We start from the raw sequence: 17,238 nt of genomic DNA on the forward strand, positions 1-17,238 counted from the left end.
TCGTCGTCCGTCACGGAGCGAAAATCAAATCTCTCCCCCAAGTATACGTTCCAGCGCTTATTTCCATCGCCAGCAACGCACCAGCGCTGATAGCTATGCCAAACTCGCACAGGTGCCTCAGCAGATAACCCTCTACATTTTGATGCCCAATTTGCCATATTTGCTCTGGTCTGTGCTGGGAAAGTTGGGGTCTGTTGCGGAAAAGGCCCCCTTTCGCGCTCAGTGACGAGACATGCAAAACGGCACGCCAAACGGGGCTTCACAACATGACGAGCGCGTAACGCCCATTCCCACTGAAGACCTTCGCGTTTCGCCTAAACCAGAGCCCGCGGAGACCGTTGTTACCTTGGTACAAGCACCCAGCGAACAAAAGCACGATGAAATTGTCGAAGCACATGTCGAGGGGCCCCCCTCGAAGAAGCGAAAGCTTGCCGATTCCAAACGCTCAACGCCGAGACCAGTATCGCCGCCATGGAAGAAGGCCGGCATCGATGGGCCTACTTCCTTTATGGAAGGAGGCAGGAGGAAATCGTCGAGAACAAATGCTATCCCTTTAGAGATGCAACCGCCGTCCGCGATAAGACAGACTCGAGGAATCCAGAAGGATTCCGCGACCAAAGCTACATCCACTCGTCAGACACCCACCGTATCGTCGCCACTATCTTTGAAACCAGTTCGAGCAAGTGGTAGGAAATCATCTCTTGGGGCAAGGGCAGCATCAAATGGCACAGCGAGCAACATCGAAAGGAGGGAGAGCAAAAGAAAATCTAGTTCAAGGCTTTCTGTAGGTAGAGGCGCCAATATCGAGGCTTCGTTACCTGCGAGCGACTCCGCCAAAGCTCGAAGGAGGTCGCAAAACGCCGCGAATTTGCATGGGCGCGTACAGACAACTGTCAACGGCGTTAGCCCAAGGTATACGCGTCGCAATGCTTCCATCTCAACCACGGAATCGCCGTCTGTTTCTAGGGACCTTAAGAGTCCCAGCCAAAGTGACGCCTATGAGTTTACTGGAGGCCACAAGCTCCCTCGTATACGGCTGAAATTTAAAAAGGGATCAGTCAGTGTTCAACACCCAGGCCACGTTGTACCGTCAAAGCACTACCCCTCCTTCCGAGATTGGGTCTACAATACCGATGTTTTAGCTGGGGAAAACGTCATTACGACGACTGAAGATGCTGAAGAAGAAGCAATCAAGCGGCTTCGAGTCCTCGAAGCTGGGGAGCCTGGAGGGCTGCTCAGTCCACAAGTCTGTTCCGCCTGTCTTCCCGAACCGCAAGAAGAACCTCCGATTCAATATTCTCATTACGATCACCTCGTCGCACATGCCCTCTACTTTCGCAAGCTTCTCGACCAAGAACACAGACGACATCGGAACACAGCTCGTCAGCTTGCTTATTGGTGTGCTGAAGCTTGGAGGAAGCGAAATAAACGACCGGAGGATATTCTACGTGAACAAGAAGAAGAAATGAAAGCGAAACGCAAACAAGTCATAAGAGATCTCCAAAAACAGTTCGATTTGGTTCGTGCTGAGGTGGACAGAGTTCGCCTAGCCCGGTGGGAAGAAGAAAGAAAGGCAGAAAACCAGCAGGCGTTAAACCAGGCCATCAAGCAGTCAACAATGCTATTTGAGAAACGAAGACAGGAAATTCTTGGCATTGGAAGCGACATGGACGCCTTTAGTGAGGATATTGATGACGACGACAAGGATTTGGAAGAAGACGAAGACGACGATGAGGAAGATGAAGAAACTTCCCTCTCGGATGCAGACGAAAGCAATATGTCTAGTAGCGAAAGTGATAGCGAAGGCGACAACCTCCCTGACGACGATGAGGGTCTAACTGCAGAGGAATTGCGGTTGAAGTATGCGAACCTTCCGGATACCACATTTGCAAATAACGCCAGCGATGATTCTCGTTTGGATTCATCGAGTCGCGGCACTCCGTCTGTTGAAGATGGGCATACCGAAGGCGACACCTCGGTTGCTCCATCGATAACACATGCAGATCTTGACGAAGTTGATCCTGTTATGTTAGATGACAGCGATGAGTCTACGGATATGGAGGATGACTTGGGAGATTCTGACGATATGAGCGATGAGCAGAGCGACGATGACGATGAGAGCACTGCTAGTGATGACGGTCCAGGGCTTTTTGGTTTCTTTTCTTCCAAAGACCCGCTGTTGGCTAGCGGTATGAACAACACGGAAGACGAGCAAGATGAGAAGAATAAAGGCTCAGTCGATGATGCTGAAAACGAAGATGCAGACGAGGTCACTCTTATCCCGACAGGCTCTTCGGAAGAGAGCGACCAAGAGGCCAACAAATTAGGGGGTGCTAAATCCGAAAGTCAACGAGATGAAGAATCTTCTCGTGCTGTAGCAGAAGGAGAGCAGATGGATGTTGACAAGCAAGAATTCCCAACACGAGATGGAGAAGGTAATAACGAGTCACGTCACAGCGGCGATGCCTCCAGCCAAGCTTCTCCAGCCACGGTTGCTACCAAGCCATCTGAACCCGAATCTATGTCATCGTATGAAGGTCAAATGGACAAGCAGTCTGTAACAGACTCACCCACACCCGCCGGACTGAAAACACCAATCCCTCATTTGCTCAGAGGAACATTGCGTGAGTATCAGCACTATGGGCTAGACTGGCTAGCCGGACTATATACGAATCACATCAATGGTATATTAGCGGACGAAATGGGTCTCGGTAAGACTATCCAGACGATTGCTTTACTTGCACACTTGGCTGTAGAGCATGAAACCTGGGGACCACATCTAGTCGTCGTCCCGACGAGTGTCATCCTCAACTGGGAGATGGAGTTCAAAAAGTGGTGCCCGGGGTTCAAAATCATGACCTACTACGGGAACCAGGAGGAAAGAAAGCAAAAGCGGCGAGGCTGGACGGATGATAGCAGCTGGGATGTCCTGATCACATCATATCAGCTGGTGTTGCAGGATCAGCAAGTCCTCAAGCGGAGGAATTGGCACTATATGGTCCTTGATGAGGCCCACAACATTAAGAACTTTCGGTCTCAAAGGTGGCAAGCTCTACTTACGTTCAGGACGCGCGCGCGTCTTTTGCTTACGGGTACGCCTCTTCAGAACAACCTAACGGAGTTGTGGTCGCTTCTGTTTTTCCTGATGCCGTCAGATGAAGACGGAGCTGGTGTAGAAGGGTTTGCAGATCTGCGGAATTTTTCAGAATGGTTCCGACGGCCAGTCGAGCAGATTCTCGAGCATGGGCGGGAAACGATGGACGAGGAGGCGAAACAAATTGTCTCCAAACTACACACTGTCCTTCGACCGTACCTTCTTCGACGATTGAAAGCAGACGTCGAGAAACAAATGCCAGCCAAGTATGAGCACGTTGTCACCTGCCGACTGTCGAAGCGCCAGCGATATCTCTATGACGGATTCATGTCTAGGGCACAAACAAAAGAAACGCTGGCTTCTGGCAATTACCTTTCCATCATCAACTGTCTGATGCAACTTCGAAAAGTCTGCAACCATCCAGATCTTTTTGAAACGCGCCAGATTTCGACTTCTTTTGCAATGCCCACTTCAGTGTCAATTGACTATGAGATCAAAAACACCCTTGTCCGACGACGGCTTTTGTATCAGCATCCGTTTGACACACTCGATTTGGAGTTCCTGAACCTAGCACCTATATCAAGAGAAGATCTTTCCACTAGACTAGTCCAAGACAGCAGTCGTATTATGGCTTTCGGGCCTCTGAAGACATTACGTGAACGTCAGTATAGGCGAACTAATTGGCAAATGGGCTTTGATGGCTCTTCGGTGCGGTCTATACTAGATTCAATGGAAAACGCGGCGCGGAAGAAACGAATGAATGAGCTCGAGAGCGCGCTGTATTTCGAGAGTCATCGACATGGTCGACGACCGATCTGGGGGAAAAGCTTGATCAAATTCCTCACGATCGAACGGCCATACAATGGATTCTCCGCACGCGATGGCTCATCTCGTCAGATCTCAAAGCTTGATCAGCTCGCGAATCAGTCGTCGGTGCTAGCTTCGATGATTAACTCGATCCAAGATCGAGCTCAGAATATGGAAGGATACATCCAAAGATTCGGGTGTGTCACTCCGGCAGCCGTCGCAGCGGGGACTACAGAGGCAGCAATCACGCCTGTAGAATCGCGGTACTTTGGACCAGAGATCCGTTACCAAAACTACGATCCATTCCATGAGGCTCAGATGCGCTTGTCGATCGCATTTCCCGACAAAAGATTGCTACAGTACGACTGCGGAAAGCTGCAGCAATTGGACAAACTACTCCGTCAGCTTCAAGCCGGTGGCCATCGTGCGCTGATCTTCACTCAAATGACCAAGATGCTAGACATCCTAGAGCAATTCCTAAACATCCACGGACACCGCTATCTGCGACTCGACGGCACGACTAAAGTCGAGCAACGGCAGATGCTTACGGACCGATTCAACAACGACAACCGCATCCTTGCATTCATCCTATCTACGCGTTCTGGCGGTCTAGGTATCAACCTGACGGGCGCGGACAGCGTCATCTTCTACGACCTCGACTGGAATCCGGCGATGGACAAGCAGTGCCAGGATCGGTGTCACCGAATTGGGCAAACGCGCGATGTGCACATCTACCGGTTTGTATCGGAGTTTACGATCGAGTCCAACATCCTACGCAAGGCGAATCAGAAGCGGATGCTGGACGACGTGGTCATCCAAGAAGGCGCATTTACGACCGACTACTTTACGCGCGTCAACAAGGCGCGCGCAGAGATTGACGAATCGGCGCCCGACGACCAGCAAGACGAGGCTAGTAAAGCGATGGACCGCGTGCTCGACAATCGCGGCGGCGGCGTCGGCATCGCCATTGGCAGTAACCACCCTAGCAGTCGCGTCTTCGAGCAGGCCGAAGACAAGGAGGACATTGACGCGGCGAAGAACGCGCAAAAGGAGATGGAGCATGCTGACGATGGCGATTTTGGCGATGCCCTTCTTCCGACGACTACGACTACTACGACTAGTCTTGCCGGCGATGAATCTGTTGCTGCCGATGGTGCAAAGAGAGAGCAGAACGAGGAGGACGAGGAGGCGACTGCCGAACCACATCATATTGACGATTATCTGGTGCGATTCATGGAGTGGAATGTGCGTGACGAGCCTCTTGTTCTTCCGCCCGACAAGGCCAAGAAGAAGTCAAAACGGGGCAAAGAGCACCGCATCAGGCGTAGATAGATTTCCTTTATTTTTTTCTGGTTTCCCTGATTTGATTTATGTTACTGTTTAATGTATGTATGCATGGCTGGTGTTTTCTAGTGTTTTTTTCTTAATTATATGTGACTCTTTTTCCCCTCCCCCTCTACCTGGTGCCTACTTTCTGACTACTATTCACCCAAGGTCCCCCAGACTAGTATGAATGGACGAATGGACGGAAGTATTGCTACGTATTCGTAATTAATGCCGATCCTTGGTTCCAACAGTCTGGATGAAATCATGAACCGCTAACCCAGACGCCTCTGATTCGCTCTATGCCGCTGATCAGTGAGGGTTCGTGCATCAGTGATACGGGGGGGAAAAGAGTTAGTTAACTCTGTTCGCTATTACGAAGTTGCTTTTCATCCGTACATCCGAAGTGCTGCTCGGCCGGACATACTCCTTGCTTGCGGAGGGGGTGTGCTCGGGGAGATAAAATGGAACTAAAATACACCAAGATACGAATAATACGAATAGATAAACATAGATAGCCTTGGACTTGGGTACGAGTCATGCCATCCACGCTGTCGGGCTACATGGTACATAGTTAGTTGACACTTAACTATTACACGCATCTTTGTCTTCGTCTTTGTTGTTTGATCCCGCAGCAATGGACAGAACTAACGTATAGTTAGTTAGTTTGATGGCTACTCCAAAACAGACAAAGAGATTCACGCAGAGACCCGCGGCGGAAGCCAAGGGAAAAGGCCCGAGCCTTAAACTAGTCCCGAAATAGACTGTCCGCATAATTATAGTATCGCGTATTTACAGTAAGATACGTACTATTAAATATATTTTACATACATACGGCGTATTGTTCGTTATCTTTCATCGTCTACAGAGTAACGCCATAATAACAAGATAGGATTCTCTTAACACGTGCCTGCACGACATAAACCACTTAGCATTCATTCTGTGCGGAAGAGTAGTGAAAAGGCTCTTCTCATCTTGGATATTGATAGGCTTGAATACCATGACTCGAGCATCTGCATCTGCTGTGTAACTAGAACCCTAGACTAGACTCTACGTTACTAAGTAGACTTTCTACGTAGAATAGGAATATGATAATAAGCAACGCCCAAACGGAAGCGCGTGGCAAAATCCCAGGATTTCCTCCGATTCGCGCGACGCTGGAAAATGCCGAATCGGGCTAGGGCAGGATTCTCTTTATGTTACTTTTCAGTGCGCAGGATTTAGTAGATATTAGTATATCAGTAGTTGAAATATAAGAAGAATAATATAAAGAATTGGCATGCACAGTGGCATATCCATTCATAAAATGGTGCATCATGTGAGTTGAGTTTAATATACGCGAGCGAATTGGGAGTACTTACCACTCAGAGAATATATACATACATGTCTGTTCGCAACTATTGAATAGACCATCTTCAAAGCTTACTTTTTACTACTAAGTCTTTAGTGTATTTCCAGACCGAGTACAACCCAAATCAAAGAATTTCAGTTGCAGACTCTCGCTGATTCATCCTGTCGGTACTTTCTTGCTTGCTTGCCCGCAGGCACGTGTCTGCGGCTAATGCCACGCACGACTATTACTGACAGTGATAATCCGCAGTCTATTGAACTGAGATCGAGTCGGCGTTATTTGTCATCGTTTTCCTTGCACTTTTAACGTAGTTACTTGCCTTTCTAGAACCGTTGTTCACTGAGAGGGAAGTTGGAGAATTGACTCCATACTGAGAGCTACGACGCCGGACTGACTATATGTAGGCCGCGGCAAGCAGTAAGCAGAGACATGCCGACGGATCAGTCCTTTGCACTTAGCCCACTTACAAAGTACATGTTAACTATTGAGTAACGTAAGTATTTTGGCATTTGTACGGAAAACTTTAAGGCTAAACAAGGCCCGGCAATATGGTTAACCTCATGGAGTCGTACGTGCTTAGCTCACCGCGGAGATATGTAGTTATATCGAGCAAGGCTATTGGCACGACCGCCAGATACGGGATTGCGTGGCGTGATAAAGACGATGGAATAACTGAAGAACCGATCAGATGATGTCCAGCTCGTTACGATTCAGGCCTAGTCCTTGGGTAGCTACGCCGGAGTAGGAAGTAGGAGTAGGGCTAGGGCTTTGAGTACCGCCCTTTTCGGGAATGGCGGCACCAGAAGGTTTGGCTAGGCGCGATCGAGCCAGTCTGACGGGTCAGATCATATACTACTGATGAATGTTCAAAGAGAAATTGTAATTCAATAGTTCTAGGTTGCTGTGCCATGTGTATGTGTGTGTGCGTGTGTGTTATGTATGAGAAGAATGTGTTTCTGTAACTACCAAGTCACTAAGTAGTTAGTAAGTACGTAAGTAGAAGTAGGTAGAGAGATGCTAACCGCATTCGGCTGAAGAAACCACGGCCAATCACAGCAGGCGCGGATGCAGGAAAGCATCCGGACCACTCTGTGTACTGACTGGCAGTGACGGTATCGTGTAATACACGTAGTACAGCCACGCGCCAATCATCTCGCTTTGCAGGAGAACACCACGCACGAACTCTGGGGGCGGCAACCACACGGTCCCGACTCGCAGCCACTCAGCGTGCCGCAGGAAAGCCATGCGTGGATCTTGTAATGCGCTTGTATCGACGGTATTGGGACTAACTCACAGTATTAAGCATACTTAGGGTTCGGGCGGAGTCCCCTGTGTCGGTACTCTCTGGTATTATTTTATTCTATATATGCTATGTACACGCCCGCCGTCGATCTTGCCCGGAAATCTTTCCTCGCACCTTCTTCTCGTCTTCGTTATTTGTTGTTGGCAACCTCTCACAACAGCAGACTGCCGCAATGAAAACCTCGATTCCGTCAGATGTGTGGGAGAAGAAAAAGGCCCTGATTGCCCGCCTGTACAAGGATGAGGAGTGGCCGCTGAAACAGGTGATCAAGCAGATCCGCACCACCGACTTCAATCCAAGGTACGTAGTAGCTTGGTTTTTTTTTATCATACGTCGGCCTTTGTTCTGACCATCAGCCAGCGAAACCCAACTGCGCAGTCGCCTGAAGAAATGGAGAGTCACCAAGCCGTCCCGCCAGGTCCGAAAGAAGCCAGCTGGCGAGCAGGGCGATAACGATGAGGAAGAGGAAGAGGAGGCGTCAGAAGAAACGTCGCCCGTCGAAACGAAGACGAATAATCACCAAACCATGAGCATGAATCAGACCACGCCGACAATCACTCCGCCGGCCGCTGCCGTGGCGATGCTGACACCACAGTCGCAGCCGGATCTAGCCCTGACTCGAGAGTGGTATCCGACAGACGTCTGGGTGCAGTCACAACACGACGAACTCATCATCCAGCCTGTGCAAAATGTGGTGGCTACGCAGGCAGAGACACAGTCTTGGACGGCATCGGTTTCCGCACCAAGTCCTATCAATACAGCACCGGAACAGCATCAATCTCATGCAGTCAGCCAGATCAATACTCCGATAGTCACGCAGTTCCCTTCCCACCACAGTCTTACAGCCTATGATTTTTCCCAACAGCAGCAGCAGCAGCAGCAGCAACTTCCATCCCCTCAGAACAGCATTTCTCCCAACAACATCCCTCCCAATACACATGTTCTATCACCAACCTTCATCTCACCAACTTTTGCCATGGCCCCCATCTCATATCCGCAACCCGCACCGCCCACAGCAACACACTGGCCCGACTATATTGAACCAGACACTACCCCTAGCACTCTAGCCATGCAGCCGACGAATTGGTATGCAACCATGTATGACGTCGGAAAGGTTACTGCGCCACCTCCAGGAGACGCGGCATCCGCATACTATCAACGTATGAATTCAGGTGCATACAATCAAGTCATGCAACATATGGCGTCAGCGTCGCCCGATATGTACCAAGCTCAAGCCCAATCTCAGCTTCAACCTCAACCCCAACTTCAATCAAAACAGCAACAACAACAACCAATCCCCACCAATTACCAAGGCTACGACAACGTCCCTGTGCGACCTTGGCGGCGCGCAATGACATCGCACCACAGCAACAATCCCGAGTCCACGCCGCTAGTCCGGGTCGACCGACAAGGGCGCCAACGCAAGCCAGTCGCGGACCGAAAAAGAAAGGAATCGAATGAAGAAATGGAAATAATAGCCCAGCAGCAGCACATACAATCAATACAGCAACAACAACAACAACAACAACAACAACAATTATCAATAATGCACCCTGTTTACCAACAACACCCCCAATACATCGCAACAGGCCACCATCCACAAAGCCTAATGCCGCACGAAAACATGTTATATGCTTATGCAGGCCATGAGCAGACGCTATTACCACGGCCGATGGGTCATTGAACCATTTACTGCAGTGCCATTGATTTATGTATAGTTATACGTTGGCTTCATTTCATTACTTGTTTGTTTATGCATGATACCTGGCGGTAGGTGTGGCGTTTGGTGGTTTGTATGTATGGCGTTTGAAATACACATATGGCTGTCGGTTAGGTACGGTTGGAAAAAGGTTAGGGTCTTTATTTTCGTGTATATATATATACCTATCTATCTAAATTTATGTCTTGCAATAAGCAATGCCGTATTATAAAATCAGGATTGATTCAGTGTATGTATATCAAGTATATCAACAAATCTATAAACAAACAGACAATTCGGGTAAGAATAGAACAGAAGAAAATGAACCAAACGACGGACAGGCCGCAAGTAGAGAAACGAAACAGCCCGTCTCGTGTTGCACATCTACACCATTGATATCAATGATGCACCTATACATAAACCGGGATCTCTGGCCCGGCTAATTGAAAAAGCAACGGAAACGAAACTCCCGCACTCAAAAACCGGTCTATCGCTTGTCGTTGACTTTGAAAATTGACGTAGCAAGGACGCAAATCAAACAGAAAAAAAAAAAGAAAAGAGATTCTCTACATCATCACCAACCCAGCCACAGCAACAACACCGGCCATCACCGCGCCGGTACCGGCAGTAACCTGCTGACCGGCACTGGCAGACGAACTAGCGGAGGCTGGCGCGGTGCTACTACCTGTTGATGACGATGACGATGACGACGCTGATGCTGATGTTTCGGCAAAAGGAGACGCAGTAGATGCGGCGTCCACAACCACGGAGGTAATGGGTTTCACGCTTGCGGATGATGAGGCCTTGACGATGATGGAGGACGAGCTTGGTTTGAGGTGTACGCTGCTTGAGGAGGGGCGGATTATGAAGGATGAAGAAGAAGATATAGAAGAGGAGGGTTTGGGGGATGGGGTCGGTGTCGGTGTCGGTGTCGGTGTCGGTGTTGGCGTGGGAGTTGGCGTTGGCGTTGGTGTGGGCGTGGATGAGTGCGCGTGCACGATGTTGATGGTCGTGGTTGAGGTGGCGAGGGCCGAGGAGGCCGCGGCTGCAAGCAGGATGAGGACTTTCGTAACGTGCATGTTTGGTTGTTCAGTTCTTGGTGATTTGTATATTGTTGACTTTTGGTCTTGTTGAGGTTGATGGACTCAATCAATATCGGACAGAAAGAATGGACGACAGACGAGTCAACGAGAGACACTCGGTCTGATCTGAGGAGAGCGAACGACAGAGAAGACGAATCTATTCGGGGTAGGAAACGAAAGAGAACGAGAGAGATATACGGAGTATATATAAAGTGGCTCAGATGAAGACGGCACAGCTTAAAATGAGCGTCAATCAAAACACCCGTCCTGATTGGCCACTGTATTAATTACTGACGTAGCGTAACGGCCCAGGGGCACGCTAGTCTTAGTTAAATTGCAGCGTATTTGCGTATTGTACGGTACATTCTTGCTGCATTCCGCGTTGCGAGGGACATTTGTGTGTAAGACTGACTGCAGTCGAGAAGAATTCCCACAAATGTTCAAGTTCAGGCTGAGCTGTAGTTATTTATTAATATAATAGTTAACAACTTTTCCGTACGTGCGGTGGAGTACTGCGTAATCGCCAAGCTAGCTCGCTCATGCAAGACGCGTACAGCCCCGTGTCCAGTCTCAACCTCAAGTGATAAATCTATAGCCACCCTCTTACCGAGCCATCATTATCGGAATTATCATTACTAGCAAATTGGGTATATATGTGTCCAGCAACAGCAAAGAATACAAACGCAGCCGCCTACAGATAATATATCATCGCAGACACAAGCGCCACAACAGGCCATGCAGAGCCCACCGCCAACATGGCCGATGCGCCAGAGGCATTCGGATCAGCAGCAGTGGTGCCATTCGCCAGCGTGCCGTTGATATAGGCCGTCTCGTTGGTGCCATTCTGCACGATTGTGACAATGCTCGAATTGTGCGGAGGATCGCCAATCACCTCCGCCAGGTACGTGCTGTTCTTGTTGTCGTCGCAGCCGCATTCGCTGTACTGCTCGCAGTAGCAGACTACGTTCATCGTATAGTTGCCAGCCTGACCGTTGTTGTGACTCGCTGCCATGGGGTCGTGGTAGTAGTACGGCGTGTAGAAGGGATAGCCATAGCCGTGCCAGGCAGACCCGGCCGCGATCCCGAGCGCTCCTCCTAATAATGCAAAGGGAAGGATGCCGGATAATGTTCGACTACCGGCTGCAAAGGGCGTTGTTGCGCCGCCCGCGTAGTAACCACCGCCTCCATATGTTCTGGGCGTTCCGGAGCCCGACCTCGTTGTGCCCCCGACGTTGCTAGAAAGGTTAGTCAGGCGAATGACAAGATATTATGATGAGAGGGAGTCTACCTTGAAGAAGATTTGCTCCCGGAGCTGGAGCTTCCGCTGCTACCTTTCGACCCGCTGGAGCCTGAACTCGAGCCTGAACCTGAACTTCCACTGTTACTTTTTGAACTGCCAGAGCTGGAACTGCTACTGCGTCCGCTCCCTTTGGAGCTGCCAGAACTGGAACTGGAACCGCTACCTTTTGAGCCCCCAGAGCTTGAACCGCCGCGCCCACCACCGCCGCCGCCGCCTCGTCGCTTCTCCAACTCAGAAACATCTGGAATCGCCTCCGGTGGCGGATCGTTAAGAACGACCAGATCTCCCTGCGGAACTGCAAGAGAAGACACAAGAGGGGAAAAGAGCAAGAGAATGCTCGTTATAGATGATGTCTTCATGGTGTGCTCAGCCTTGATGCAGATGATGCAGATGTGGTTGAGTGAAAGTGGTGGTAGTTATGTGGAAGGTAAAGGAAGGGACAAAGACCGGGCAAACAGAGAGGTCAATAGAGGAATGAATGACTAATTTGCAGGAGCCAACACACACGAAATATGCCCAGGCTAGATATATCTCTCCATGAGCGGTGGAAGGAAAAGACAGGCGTTCATGGTGGCTCGTCTATTCCTTTGGAACTTTAAAGAAAAAAAAAAAAAGGTTCATGATGATATGACATAAAGTTATGCCTGAGGCCAGCGGGCAGTGCTGCGGGCCTGAGGCTCCAATGTCCCCCCACTGCCTCAGCCACCACCGCAATTTATTTCCTATGCTGGCTACATTAACCAACCATACGAGCAGACTTGTCGATATTAGGTTCGCACAGCTATTGCAATTTTTCGCAAATTATGTCAAACCAAACTAATAAGTTAAGATAGTTACTTATACGCAAATCAACTAACTAATACGCCGACTTCGCCAACGGGCGATACACCGCATCCCACATCTGCGCCCGGATCCATGCCTCCAAGCCCGCGTCATCGTCGGGGATGCCTTCTTCCTGCGCAAGACCTTCTGCGACCCCAGCTTTAATCACCGCCTTGGCTATGTGCACGCTGATTTCGCGCACGTCCTCGACATCCGGCAGAAGCGGCTTGTTCGCGTCTTGAAGCGCCGGCGACTGCGCTGCCAGTGCCTTAACGGCGGCCACAAGCATTTTATCCGACAGCAGCCGGCTGCGACTCAGGACTGCCCCCAGCCCAATGCCGGGGAAGCAGGTGGAGTTGTTGCATTCAGCTTGTAGTAGTACATATACGTCAATACGATAATCACCTAACTTTGTTAGCAAGGGTAGTCACTTAATACTCACCAATCTCGTATTTGACTCCGTTATATTCCACAGGCGGAAACGGACTGCCGGTCGCTATCAGCGCCCTGCCCTCGGTCCAATCATTGATGTCCTTGGGCTGCGCTTCGTGTAGTCGTGTTGGATTGCTCAGTGGAAACACAATCGGTCGTTCGACGTGCTTCGCCATCTCGCGAATGATCTCCTCGGAAAACGCCTTGGGCTTGGTCGATGTGCCAATGAGTACGTGCGGCCTTACTCTTTGGATGACGTGGTAGAGGTCAGCAGCTTGGTTGGCGTCTTTCCATTCGGCATCTTCTTTTGCATAGGGTATTTGTGCTGGTGTTAGTTTGTCGTGCTGTGACTTGAGAAGAAGGCCGGGTTTGTCGATGCACCTGCAATGGACACACGTTAGGACAAGATGCATGGAACCGGTTTCCAGTTCTCACCATATCTGCTTGGCTGCCTCTTCTTTTGACCTGCTGCTCTCAGTTGCAATGGCGTCTCGGATCTGATCAGCTATCCCGGTACCTGCAGTGCCAGGCCCGAAAATAACCACCCGGACCTCACTCAGAGTGACTTTGCTGACGTGCAAGCCTGCCATTAAAGCTGCAAGCGTTACACATCCCGTGCCCTGGACGTCGTCGTTGAAACAGGCGATTTGAGGTCGATATTTTTCCAGCAGTCTTCGCGCATTTTTGATCCCAAAGTCTTCACTGTGAAGCGTCAGTATCTTTCTATTGTTATCCTCTGAGTAGTGACTACTTACAAGTGGATATACGCATTGGGAAAAACTTTTCTTGCGCTGGTGACGAACCGGTCAACGAATTGATCGTATTCTTCCCCTCTCACTCTCTCATGGCGAAGACCGAGATACATATCATCCTTTAGAAGCTCCTCGTTCTATAGACAGATACATATTAGTTTTCTACTACCTCGCAGAGACCTTTTGATTATAAAGGTGGAGCTTACATCTGTTCCACAGTCAAGGACAACTGGAAGCTGTCTTGCCGGATGAATCCCAGCGCAGAGCGTAGTCAACACCAGTTTTGCGACCGATATCAGCACCGCTCCTACACCCTGGTCGCCGATGCCCAAAATCTATACCCATCAGCTTCTATTCTAAAGCTTCCCGGGGGTATAAAAGCATACTTCTTCTCCATCCGAGACGACGATGTAGTCGATATCCTCATTGGTCCCGTTATCCGTAAACTGTTTCAGATCATGCTCAATCCTATCCACGTCGTGGATATTCAGGAAACACCCTTCTGGCTTTCGGAAGACTCGCGAATAGTTCTGGATTGCGTCGCCTTCTGTTGGCGTGTAGATTATGCCGAACATTTCTTTCAGGTGGTCTTGAATAAGCTTTAATTAATCGTAGTTTATCATTAGCAAGTCCTATATATGCACGGCGCGTAGAGCGGGCGGCATTATACTCTGTAATACAAAACCTCGTTCTGCGCCTTCATGCTCGCCATAAACGTGTTCTTCCCCAGATCATCGGCCTGGCCGGAGTACTGCTGATAAGCGCGCTTGACCTGCTCCTCCAGCGTCTGCACGCTGGGGGGTAGCAGGCCGTGAAGACCGAATGCATGGCGCTCGTCTTTGGGGAATGCAGACCCTTTGTTGTAGTATGAGTCGCGGAGGAGGGCGTGGCCCTGGACTGTTAGAGAGAGAGAGAGACGAGTCAATCTGTTGGACCTGGCTTACCTGAAGGCCGCATTCCAGCGGCTTCGAGGTTGAGCGGGGGAGGTCCGCGTACTTGGACTCGGAATGGCTGGACATCTTGCAGTGAGAAGATGAAGTTTGAAGTTTCAAGTTTGGGGATGGCATGACGTCGTATCTATACCATGTGACATGTTGTTTGTTATCGGCTGCTACCAACCTGTTATATCGACAACTATAGCTATAATATACATAAATATAGGCTATAGCTTGCAATGGCTTAGTATTATGCGGTTAGACTGATGCATCAAAGATTGTAAAGTTATTATGGATGAAGGGATTCCTATTTACTAGTAATCACTTCACCGCTATCATGATAATAGATCGAACGAGGTAGTATACGGAAATGAGCGAAGTATACTTCCAACGAAGAATTACAGTCATAATTATACCTTTGTCACCACCTTTTCGTCCACAGCCTCTGCTTCTAGCGTGGTAGACTTGAACTTCCTGACCGAAACACCCTCGTTAAACAAGCGATCCACCTCCTCCAACGACTTTCTCTGGCAGTCCGGCACGCAGAAATACGTGAAGAGAGCAGCACAGACAGCGATAGAGCCAAAAATGAACCCGACTTTCGACTCCAGGTCAGCATACCCAGCATCAATGAGATACGGCACTGTAAAAGTCACCGTGAAGTTCATGACGATATTCGTCAGCGCACCAACACGCTGCGAATGGTCGCGCAGCCTCAAGGCGGGCAGTTCCGTGGACACGACGTAGGTCAACGGAGCCCATCCGATGGAAAACCCGGACGTGAATATAACCAGCATCGAGACAATGCCGATACTCAGTTCGCGAGTCACCGGATCACGAGTCCCGAGACCGCCCATGGTGAAGAGCGCGGCAACTTGGACGATTGCGCCTGTGATCAGGAGAACCCGACGGCCGATTTTATCGTTAAGCAGAATGCCGCCCAAGCACATCACCGTGGCGATAGAGCTGCTGATGACGGTGAAGTTGTAGGGGTTGATGGTACCAAGGGATTTGACAAACACTGCGCCGTACTGGCTGGCAAAGGCCTGCCCCGTGGCTTGTTGGAAGAAGTTGATTCCCACAACGATGGCTGTGCGTTTGAGATTGACGCCCTGGAAGAGTTCAGAAAAGGCGCCTTGTTCAACCTCCGCGGCGAGGGCTGCGCGCAGCTCGTGAATTTCTGCATCAATCTCGTCGTCGGAAATGGAAGCCCTACGGAGACGTCTCAGAGACGCCCGCGCGTCTTCGACTCGGTCTTTGGTCAGGAGCCATCGAGGTGACTATCAGGCTAGAGTGAGAAGGCGCTCTCAAATCAATCAAGACCACGGAAGACAACGAACCTCCGGGATAAACCAGATAGAGCAAAGTATGATAAATGGGATTATGTAGAATAGGCCAAACGGGATTCTCCAGGAGCTGTTCCCTTGAATGGTGCTCGTTCCGCGGCAGATAGCGTTAATGATGAGTCCGCCAAACTGTTGGCCGATATTAGTCTTTTTTTTTTTCTTCACGTATATAAATTCCCGGAGGAGGGGGGGAATCCAGTTCTAACCGTCACGCTCAACTGGTATGTTCCGACGATAAATCCACGAACGGGGCCCGGTACAATCTCTGACTGGAAAACAGGGACGACCGACAATTCCATTCCGATATAAATATCTATTATACCGGTTAGATGACGAAACATAGATGAGAGAGGGACAACTCACAGTTCAGGATTCGGGCAGCAAGGATCTGGCCTCTCGTCTCCGATGTCACAGTTATAGTGGCAGACACAAGCGCATAGCAGCTCATGGAGCGCATGCACACGCGACGGCCATATCGCTTACTGATCAGGCTGCCAATGACGAGGCCTGCGGAAGCATCAGTGAATGATATTTCTATAGCATGCAAAAGAGAACACAAACCAATGGCGAAACCGATATAATTCAAGCTATTCAGCAAAGAAAGGAAATATGTGGGAATAGCATAGGTCTTCGTCTTGGCATTGTATTCGCCAAACTGCTTGGTGAAAGCTGCCATAGACTGAGTCGTTGCGAAAGCCTGGTTATCGAAGCCATAGCTGAGCTGCGACAGCATGATCAAGGCGCAGGAGAGCGCCAGCGTGCCATTGAAGTGGTCTGAAATCGAGGAGAACATGATAGAGTCAAGCCCAACCTCGTGTGCTTCTTCTGCCTTCTGATGCCCTCCATGGATCCGAGGAGCTTGGACACGCGCCTTTTATATCGAGCTCGATATTCTATGGTACAAACAAAATCTTGAGGGTTATACGCCATTCCGACAACCGGTGGAGCGGTAGTCGGGCCCGATAGCCGACGTATACAATGTCGATTTTTAC

General features: G+C 49.8%; 5 protein-coding genes across 5 annotated transcripts; 2 read left to right on the forward strand and 3 right to left on the reverse strand.

The window, feature by feature from the left end:
- Positions 1-232: 232 nt before the first annotated feature.
- On the forward strand, positions 233-5,233 carry UA08_06237 (Helicase swr1; the record flags this gene model as incomplete). The annotated part of the gene is made up of 1 exon (XM_020268538.1): positions 233-5,233. The coding sequence occupies one exon, from the start codon at positions 233-235 to the stop codon at positions 5,231-5,233; it is 5,001 nt and encodes a 1,666-aa protein (XP_020118872.1).
- Positions 5,234-8,050: 2,817 nt separating this feature from the next.
- Positions 8,051-9,562, forward strand: UA08_06238 (hypothetical protein; the record flags this gene model as incomplete). The annotated part of the gene is made up of 2 exons (XM_020268539.1): positions 8,051-8,178; positions 8,257-9,562. The coding sequence occupies 2 exons, from the start codon at positions 8,051-8,053 to the stop codon at positions 9,560-9,562; spliced, it is 1,434 nt and encodes a 477-aa protein (XP_020118871.1).
- A 581-nt stretch (positions 9,563-10,143) lies between these two features.
- UA08_06239 (hypothetical protein) lies at positions 10,144-10,656 on the reverse strand (the record flags this gene model as incomplete). Its single annotated transcript, XM_020268540.1, has 1 exon — positions 10,144-10,656. The coding sequence occupies one exon, from the start codon at positions 10,654-10,656 to the stop codon at positions 10,144-10,146; it is 513 nt and encodes a 170-aa protein (XP_020118874.1).
- Positions 10,657-11,350: 694 nt separating this feature from the next.
- Positions 11,351-12,318, reverse strand: UA08_06240 (hypothetical protein; the record flags this gene model as incomplete). Its single annotated transcript, XM_020268541.1, has 2 exons — positions 11,351-11,894; positions 11,948-12,318. The coding sequence occupies 2 exons, from the start codon at positions 12,316-12,318 to the stop codon at positions 11,351-11,353; spliced, it is 915 nt and encodes a 304-aa protein (XP_020118873.1).
- Positions 12,319-12,815: 497 nt separating this feature from the next.
- Positions 12,816-17,039, reverse strand: UA08_06241 (hypothetical protein; the record flags this gene model as incomplete). The annotated part of the gene is made up of 13 exons (XM_020268542.1): positions 12,816-13,186; positions 13,224-13,594; positions 13,649-13,915; positions 13,969-14,102; positions 14,172-14,300; positions 14,352-14,564; positions 14,636-14,862; positions 14,910-15,042; positions 15,317-16,180; positions 16,241-16,375; positions 16,453-16,559; positions 16,610-16,753; positions 16,808-17,039. 13 exons carry the CDS (start codon positions 17,037-17,039, stop codon positions 12,816-12,818), a joined length of 3,327 nt encoding a protein of 1,108 aa, XP_020118849.1.
- Positions 17,040-17,238: the final 199 nt, after the last annotated feature.

The sequence above is a fragment of the Talaromyces atroroseus genome, assembly GCF_001907595.1.
Source record: "Talaromyces atroroseus strain IBT 11181 chromosome Unknown scaffold_8, whole genome shotgun sequence".
Classification (NCBI taxonomy): Eukaryota; Fungi; Ascomycota; class Eurotiomycetes; order Eurotiales; family Trichocomaceae; genus Talaromyces; species Talaromyces atroroseus.